Raw genomic sequence first — 9,953 nt, forward strand, 5'->3', positions numbered from 1 at the left:
TTATTTTGTGTTGTATTACACGTTCAAAATAGCAATTAGCATTTATCGTAAGGTTTTAACTATATTAAATAATTGTATATTTATTTACTAGTATTTAACCAGCTTGTGGCTTAGTTATTAAAGCGTTTTAAATGCTTATTAAATAGAACTATTTTATTTTCTAATAACATTTTGAGATATTTGTTTTATAACCGATAAAAAAAAAAATATTCTTTACTTAAAAATTGGAGCAGCAAAATTTGCATACATCTTCAATTCTGTTTTAGTTCTGATAGCTGTAATTTTATATATTTATAAAAATATATAATGTTAATTTCAGGTAACTCACACCCCAAGCAATTAACAAAAATGGTTCGACTTTAATGTTCGAATAAAGCGAATTCCCGTTACGGAAAGTTGTCAAAACTTGTAAAAACAATTTTAAATCAATAAAAGCTTAATAAATCTGACCCTTGGGTATTTAGAAAACATCAGAAAAAATCAACAATATGTATAATGATTGGCTAATTCGTTTAAAAAGAGAAAACCAAATTTAAGTTAATTTTTTGTTTTGTTTAAGGAATAAATATATTGCACATCTGCAACGTTATGCATCAAGGTTAAAATTTATTGAGAAGTATAAGTCTTGAAAACGATTATTTTTCTTCCTGTAGCACAGATGCAACATTTCACACATAAGGTTTGCATATCCTTTGCATTTAGGAAATTTACATCTGACACGTCCATCAGTTCAAGTTATTCAGTGCCCTACTCAATTTAGGCAAACTTCCTTTGGTGGCGCAAACCGAGATAACTTACTTTTTCTTTTGGCTTTTTTTTTTTAATTTCTTCTAATGTACCGTTGGGCGACCTCGTTTTATTGTATCTTTTTGTCCAACTTTCATTAAACAGAGACAATTCTTTCCGAAATTCAAAAAATCATTTTTTTCTTGGTAATTTTGATTAGAATTTTATACTCTATTATAAAGAGTCCATGAGTTTGCTAATGCGTCTTTTTTATCATTTCATTGGCATGAAATGATAAAAAAGACGCATATACCATTTCTTGCTTTTTAATATAACTTTGTCTTTCAATTATACCATCCATCAAATTGACACCTCCCATGTGATGGTTGCACTCTTATTACAAATGGAAAGCTAATGACTATTTTTTTTTTTTTTGTCGAAACGGTAAAATGGTTGTCAATGGTAGCTGGCCTGCATATGTGGACAACAGACAACTGCTTTATTGTTCTTCCAGACCAAGGAGCTTATTTCTATTCCATTTACTTCTCCAACAAACTCATGGGATGTTCCTCGAGCATCTTTTTTAATTATTTTTTCTGTCGGAAATTTGCAATCAGGTATTCTATTGTGACGTACAGTACCTAAGCTTAAAATACCTTTTTTAGCTAGATATGCGAATAGAGTTAAAGATGTATAGTAATTATCAAAGTATAGTCTGTAGATTTGATTTGCTGGGATAATGGTAGATAATCTTTTCACAACATTTGCAGAAGCTCCAACATCTGGTTGATCTATTTCTGCTTTCTTGTTTTCTTGACCAGAATAAACTTCAAATTTATAAGCAAACCCACTAACTCCACAAATTACAAATAATTTAAAACCCCACTTGAATGGTTTCATTGGAATATACTGCTTCAAAAAATGACTAACTTTTGTGGAACATAACTGTTCGTCTACTGACAAATAACCATCCAAAGGAACCATAGAACTTTCTAAGTTGAGATGATCAATAAGTAGTCTAATTTTATGTAGTCCATGTGAAAGATTTCCTTGAGGTAAATACTTAGTGTTATCATTGGAATGAATAAACTGGCGAATTTTCTCAAATCTATTAACTGTAATACAATTTTTAAAACTGCTAATTTCAAACTCTGGGGACCAATATTAACTGTAATACAATTTTTAAAACTGCTAATTTCAAACTCTGGGGACCAATATTAACTGTAATACAATTTTTAAAACTGCTAATTTCAAACTCTGGGGACCAATATGATTATGTAGTCGTAATACTGATATGTAAATAATAATGCCTATACATTGTCTCCGTTCTGATAGATTTAAATTTAATGGCTTACTAATGTTAGTCTGTATTGAGTATAAATTTGATTGATCGACAACCATTTGCAGCAAGCCATCTGAAAAAAAGTATTAAAGATATTTATAGGTTGAACTCATGACAAGAAATTCACTTGGAAGACTATCATTTCCATTAAATTTAAGCTGATCATATATCAGGATTAAGTTCTTAATTTTCTATAGTATCTGCATCTATTTTTTTGCTAAATTTTTTGATTTTATATTATCTTCATCATGCTGGACATCTTCATCGCACTCATGTTTGTCTTCATTATCCTCATCTTCATTTAATATTTGTAAATTTGCAGCCGTGGCGCAGTGGTTAGAGTTCTGGTTCAGAATCCAGAGGTCCCAGGTTCGATGCCAGCTCTAGCCATACAAGCGACATTGGTACGGAAGGAGGCGTGAACTTCTTGTTAAATGCTCTCTCGCGGTGCTCTGTGATAAGACCGTAAGGACTTCTGGGAGCACCTAAAATAACTACAAAAAAAAAAAAAAAAAAAAAAAAATCTTCATTAAATGAATATTCGGGATCTATAAAAAAATCCTCATCAGAAACATCTTCATCTTCACTAATTTCACTTAAATGTTCTATGAAGTATTGTAAATCCTCCTTACTTAACAACTTCATTTGAACTTTGCTTGACATAAATTTAGCTAAAAAATATTTTTTAAAATTTTGATTTATTGACTAAATTCACACATACTACATACATAAGACAACATACATTTAGTACTACTCATAAAGAGAGAAAAAAGAAAAGATAACACTTAATAAGATAATAATTCTTATAATAAACAAAGACTAGAATGCATAAAGTATCATTTCTGCAACATACAAACTTAATATCATTACTCACTATAACGTAAAATTCATAACAACAAATAATTTTTAAAATAAAGACCAACCTTAAGAAAAACGAAAATAAATTTATTTGTCCACAAAAGAACGCATTATCTACTTCAAAAATCACTAGAAAATTGAATAAAATTGTCAACTCGGAAAAATGTAATGTGACCAATTAAAACTCTTGCGTAGTGATTTTGAAAATATTATCCAAAAAAGTATGCGCACATTTTATTATATCCAAGTATAATAGAGCAACATCGTGCATTACTTAAAAACTGATTTTAAAAAAGCTTTATAAGTGATAAATAAGTATGTTGCATTTTTGCAACACTATGCATTTAAGGGTTAAAATGCTATTTCAAACTTCACTTTATGTTGCCTCGATTTTATTAAAAAACACTCATTTTAATCAGTCAATTCAAAAGACGTTAACTTGAAATATATTGATGCAAAATCCGTGAGATTTTTTACTTATGTTTGGGCATGCAACGTAAGGTTTGGACTTTGATGTTTTCAAAGTACATCAAAATTTATAAAAATAATTTTACATCATGTAATAAAGAAACATTTTTTCAGGTTTTTAAATTTAAAAATGGTTAGAGCAAAATTTTGAAATGTCACTTCCTGGAATACAGTATAATAAACATTTCTTGAAAATTTGAAGTGATTTGCATTTTATTGCTTCACAAGGTATCATGTTTACAATCAGACAATGTTTCGCAAAAGAAGATTAAATATTGTTGCCATTCCTATAAAATTATTTTTAGTTGTTCAATTTATCGAAAAATTAAGTTATATTATTTATACTATTAAAAAATTATTTATATTATACTGTTTATATTATTTATCTACAATAAATCAAATAAGCTAAGTATCACTATATAAAATTCACTTTTTTTTTTCAATTTTAGGGAATTTTTGGTGGTGTACTTCAATTTTCATAAAATATTTGGTGGTGGTATAAGTCGAACTGTGGCTTATATGAGATATTAGTTCGAATTAAAGCAATATTTCTTTATTCAATGCCTAAGTATAATTATTAAAAATACACCATTATACCAATAAAAGTGAAAAATACTTCTTTGGAAGAAGTTATGTATTGTACTCACGCTGTACAATTAGCAGGCGATCATATGACCTAGAACTTGGTAAATAATTTTTTTTGGATTATTATTTTTTATATTACCACCCAATTTTGTTCAATTAAATGGCCGCTTGTTTTTTTGTACTTAGCTTACAGCAAAACAACAACAATTAAAAAGTTATCTATTTTCTTTAAAATTTAAAACATCTTGGTTTCCTTTGGGATAATAAGAACAAAAATATGACGGCAACACTCCAAAAAACAAATGAACCTGTTATTTCGAAAAGGGCACAAGTCCAATTACTAAAACTTTTCAAAATCAACAAAAATATGATTTTTATTAAAATAATGTCTAGGCTGCTTAAGAAATTAAACATAGAAGTAGATAAATAAAGAACGTATATAACGTATGTACTTTTTATTTTTTATAAAAAAAACATAAATCATACAGAAATTTTTAATTCAAACTTATAAACTAACTGCTAAAAGTTTTGGACTTATGTCCTTTTCGAAATGACAGGTTCAAATATAAATGAACGTATAACGCAATTTTTATCTGTTGCAAAAGTTCTAATAAGAAACGGAGTTCGCTTTCGCCAGCCTGCTACGATTATTTATTTATTTAATTCCCTAGCTATTCCAACACTATTATACGGACTAGAACTGGGTGGTTGCAACAATAAGTTTCTACAGAATATTGATAAAGTTGGACGATCTGTCTTAAAATATTTTTATTTTAAGACAGATCGTCCAACTTTATCAATATTAAATTTGATATTTCTAAGCATAATGAAAATCACCTCCATTCTTTTTTCAAAGTAGACTCTGTATCGAACATTCTTATTCATAACAAATTAAACTTGTTTATCAGGCTACTTAATGACCCCATATGTTACTCCATTATAATGACTCAGTTGCTGTGTATAAATAATTAAAGTTTATATGTTGGTGAGATATGGCTAATATGCAAGCAATTTGGTATTAATATGCTGCAATGGATGATCGAGAGCAATAAAATTAAAACTGCACGCCCTAAGAAAGTGTTGGATGCCAATATTGTTGCAATTTTAAAACAATCTTTCCAATTATGGAATTTAAAGGAACAGAGACTTATATTTAGAACTTTGATGAAAGAGAAAATTCCAAGAACAATACAAGAACACACATAGCATTTTCTTTTTTTGTTTTTTTTACCTACAATTTATTGAATTATTGGGTGTTTAAAAGAATATATATTATATATAATATTATTATTAAATGAATCGGTGAATGTTAAAAGGGTGGAAGTCCAATAATGTAAACTTTCGGGACACTAAAAAAAATTGCATTTTCCCCCGTAGTAAATTTTTGTTAATGGTTCAATAAGTTCATATCATCATAAGTTCATACCATCATTCAATAAGTTCATATCATCAGTTCTTGGTTATTGTAACGAGCGGGCGTGTTTTTGCAAGTTGAAAATTTACTAAGATAAAAAAAATATAATAACTTTGGACAAAAAAATGTTTTATTATATTAACAAAAAACTTTTAAATTAATAGTGGTAATAAATATTATTGATATTATGGCAGTTACACTTGTGGAAATTAAAAAAACGATAAAAGACTTGTTTACAAACTACAAAGTAGAGACGCTGCGCTAAAGCAACAAGAAAGCAACTTTATAAGCATCGTTTGTGCAAACACCAAAATCTTAAACGAAAGATTAGACAAAGTAGAAAAAAATATTTTAGAGAACGCTAAAAAAGTATCAACACTTGCAACAGAAGTTGAAGAAATAAAGATTAGTCTAAATTTTCATGAGGAACTTATTGAAAAAAAAAAAAAAATGCGTTAGATATTTTCATAAAAAATAAAGCTAACCGTAATGGAATACAAATTAACAACACTGACCACAAAATGCCTCAAAGTTTAAGGGAAAAAACATATATATTAACGAAGATTACTGCATAGAGACGAATAAAATAAGAAAGGAATTGCGTGAAAAAAATGAAAATAGAAAGAAAATTGGGAAAATTTGCTTACATAACATACGACATGCTTATTGTACGCGAGTGAAAGACAAATAAAAAGTAATTTTCTACTTATTTTATTTGCGGTTTGTTTTAATTTTAATTTATTTTTTGAATACTTTTATTGATAATATATCAATAACGAAACCTTTTAAAATGAATCCGAAAACGTCTGAATACGAAAGTCTTTTTGAAAAAATTTTAGATAAGGTTTTCAAAATAAATGATCAAAACACTTTTGATAAATATGACCTTGACAAAAACTTTATTGATAACTTTTTATTAATGTATATGGAAACACCTTACATGTTTCCAGATGAAATAAATAAGTATTTAAAAGATGAAAAACCTTATGAGAGCCTTTCTCTTGTTCATCTCAATATTAGAAGCGCTAAAGCAAATTTTGAAAACTTTAAAATATTCTTAGAGGAAAGCAATTTTACTTTTAATATTATTTGTTTAAGCTAAACATGGTTAACTGATGACAAAGTTAACGAAAGCACGCCTTTTCAATTAAATAACTATGAAGGAGTGTATTTGCAGAAGAAATCGAAAAAAAGAGGCGGGGGTGTTGTATTTTACGTCAAAAATAGTTTGCGGTATAAATTACGAAACGACCTATGCATATCTGATTACGACAGGGAATTTGTTTCTATTGAAATCATTAACAATAACTCTAAAAATACCTTAACATCATGCTGTTATAAATCGACACAAACATCAACAGAAATATTCTCAAATCATCTTCAAAATATTATTTTGAAAAGCTCCCAAGAAAAAAAAAATTATTTATCCTAAGGCGGCATTTTTCTTTGGATAGCCAGGTTAACTTTAAAAGTGAGTTAGCCAATATTGACTGGTCAGATTTTGAATCCTCAAATGATACCAATTTAATGTATAATACGTTAATAGATATTTTTTTATTTCTTTATGATAAACACTTCCCCAAAGTAGTAAAAACAACTAAATTTAAAGACATAAATTCACGTTGGTTGAGTAAAGGTCTTAATAAATCATCTAAGCGGAAACAACGATTATATATGAAGTACCTTTAAAAAAATGCGATAAAAAAAAATCGGAATACAAGAGTTATGCAAGTCTCTTTGAGAAAATTAAAAAGACCGCCAAAGCTAGTTATTATAATAAACTACTTGAAAAGTGTCAAACAGATTCTAGGAAAACATGGCAATTATTAAATGAAATTATTGGTAAACCAAAAATTAACAAACCGCGCTTTCCTAAAACTATAAAAATCAACCATAAAACAATTAATGATGAAAACATCATTGCAAATGAGTTTAACAACTTCTTTGTTAATATAGGATTAAAACTTACGTCCCAAATTTCTAGTATAAATAAATCTTTTGATAAATATTTAGATCGTAATAAAAATGAATTGAATAACGAAAAACTAACCATGTTAGAATTTGACAATGCTTTTAAAAGCCTAAAAAGAAACAAAGCAACCGGAATCGACGATATTAATAGCAACATAGTAATTAACTGCCAAAACGATAGAAAGCTACTTAGGTAAACGTGTGCAATCTATATACTATGAATTTAATAAACTCTCTAATCCTTCTATATTAAAGTGTGGTGTTCCTCAGGGTTCAATACTTAGGCCTTTGCTTTTTATAATCTATGTTAACGATCTCTATCGGGCATCAAAAAGAATTTTAACTAACTTTTTAATGTTTGGTGATGATAGCAACTTTTTTATCTCCGGATAAATTATAAACGAACTGTGCGTAGAAATGAATCAAGAATTAGAAAAAATTTCTGGATGGTTTAGAGCAAATAAACTTTCTATTAACTCAAGTAAAACGAAGTTTTCTTTATTTCATCCTTCTTATAAAAAAAAGAAGTCGAACTTTCTCTTCCAAAATTGTTTATTGAAAATAGAGAAATAAGTAGGGATAATGTTCATAAATTTTTAGGTGTTTTTATTGATGAAAATCTAAATTGGTATAAATATACCGCCTATTTAGGTAGTAAAATATCTAAAAGTATCGGAGTAATATACCGATCAAGCTATTTATTGAAAAAACCGCTACTCAAACAAATCTACTATAGCTTTGTTCAAAGTTATTTAAAGTACGGTAATACCGCATGGGGTAGTACCTATAAAAGCAAACTAGAACCTCTCTATCGTAAACAGAAGCATGCTATACGAGTAATTAATTTTAAAAATAAAAAAGAACACACAATGCCTCTTTTTGAACAGATGTCTTTACTAACATTGTTTGAACTAAATATATATAATGTTCTAAGTCTTATGTATAATAGTATAATGTAAAAAGTTCCTTCAATTTTCTATAGTCTTTATAAACAAAAGCTAGAGAATAAATACCTGTTAAATTTAAAGTTATGAATTAATTTTAAAATACAAAAATTTACTTTCTGATTTTTTCTAAATTTGTTTCTAAATACTTTAATATATTAAATTATATATTAAAGTATATTAAAAAATTTTATATATTAAAAATATTATATAAATTAAAAATAAAAAAAAATAATTTTTTTTTTGAAGATAAAAAACATTATCTTCTTCTTCAAAAAAAAGTTGTTAAACCATTAACGAAAATTTTCTACGATAGAAAATGCAGTTTTTTTTTAGTTTCTCGAAAGTTTACATAGTTGAGCTTACCCCCTTTTAACATTTACCAATTCAATTAATCTTTCAATAATAAGTAAAAAATGTTGTGTAATTTAAAATTTTAAATATTATGAGAAAAAATAATCCAAAATCATTTCTCCATTTCCAGAACATCTTTTATTTTTCAACAATGTCGAAAAATGCAAAATGTCCTACGAAAAGCTATCGATCTGCACAGTTTTACTAAAAAGTTTAAGTTGAGAAGAATATAATTTAATAGTGGAGAATTTTCTTAAAATTTTGGGGTCCTTATGACAGGTTTTGAACCTCTAGCCACACCATTATATATTGCTTTTGCTGAAAACTGTTTAATGGTCTTTACAAAACACGGAAAATGGTTTTTACAAAAAGTGGAAACTTAATCCCGAAATAAGTCAACATGAGTTGAACCAATTGCACATTCAATTACTTTCCAAATAAAAAGAATTAGAAATGAGACTTAAATATGAAACAACTTTTAATTAATTGCAATAACAGAATGTTGATTAGGAAATTAGAAAATTAAAGGAAATTTTTCAAGAATACTTGATATAATAAGATTGTTAGCAAAACAATACTTGAATACTCAATATAATTAGGTTCTTAGCAAAATTTGAAGTTTTGAGGTCATCGTGAAAGTGTTCATTAGGAAGAAATCAATTCAACGGAAAATAGAGTAAATCTTTTAGAGCTTGTTAACTTGATAGTAAAGTACGATCCAGTAAAGTACGATCCAGTAAAATACGATCCAGTAAAGTACGATCCAGTAAAGTACGATCCAGTAAAGTACGATCCATTAATACTTAAGCACGCAGTAAAAATTAAGATAAAGATAAATACAGGATCTCCAATTTGTCGTCTAAGATTTAAAATGAATTTAGAGAGCTATGGGGAAGTGTTGTGAGAAAAACAATTGTTGATCGAATTAATCAAGCTAAATACTTTTGTGTAATATTTGACAGCACTTTAGATATTTTTCACAAAGATCAAACTAGTCCTATTATTAGATATGTAGTTATTTTTTAAACCATTATTATGATTTAAACAAAATTAAAATATGATGGATAAGATTTTTAAAAATGCAGAAAACAGGCTTATGGTAATGCTGCCTTAATGGCAGGAAAGTACAGCAGTATTTAAACTCGTTTTAGATTAATAAATCAGAACGTAGAATTTATAGCATGTACAAATCAATTTTTAAAGCTGTCATGTATACACGCAGTTTCTGCTATTATCGATTCCAAAATATTTATTGGCAAAAATCGAAAATCAATTAACTATTGAACAGTTG

At 27.6% G+C, this 9,953-nt stretch overlaps 1 protein-coding gene across 1 annotated transcript; it reads right to left on the minus strand.

Annotated features, from left to right (window-relative positions):
* Positions 1-1,182: 1,182 nt before the first annotated feature.
* On the minus strand, positions 1,183-9,459 carry LOC136076099 (piggyBac transposable element-derived protein 1-like). The gene is made up of 2 exons (XM_065789562.1): positions 9,378-9,459; positions 1,183-1,877 (listed from the first exon to the last, which is right to left on the minus strand). Exons 1-2 carry the CDS (start codon positions 9,457-9,459, stop codon positions 1,183-1,185), a joined length of 777 nt encoding a protein of 258 aa, XP_065645634.1.
* Positions 9,460-9,953: the final 494 nt, after the last annotated feature.

Source organism: Hydra vulgaris, chromosome 02 (assembly GCF_038396675.1).
Source record: "Hydra vulgaris chromosome 02, alternate assembly HydraT2T_AEP".
Lineage (NCBI taxonomy): Eukaryota > Metazoa > Cnidaria > Hydrozoa > Anthoathecata > Hydridae > Hydra > Hydra vulgaris.

Coding starts and splice junctions, on each gene's coding strand:
- LOC136076099 (XM_065789562.1), bottom strand. CDS start 9,459: ATGGATCGTACTTTACTGGATCGTACTTTACTGGATCGTACTTTACTG. Junction 1,878..9,377: donor GGATCGTACTTTACTGGATC/GTACTTTACTAT, acceptor ATTGGTCCCCAG/AGTTTGAAATTAGCAGTTTT.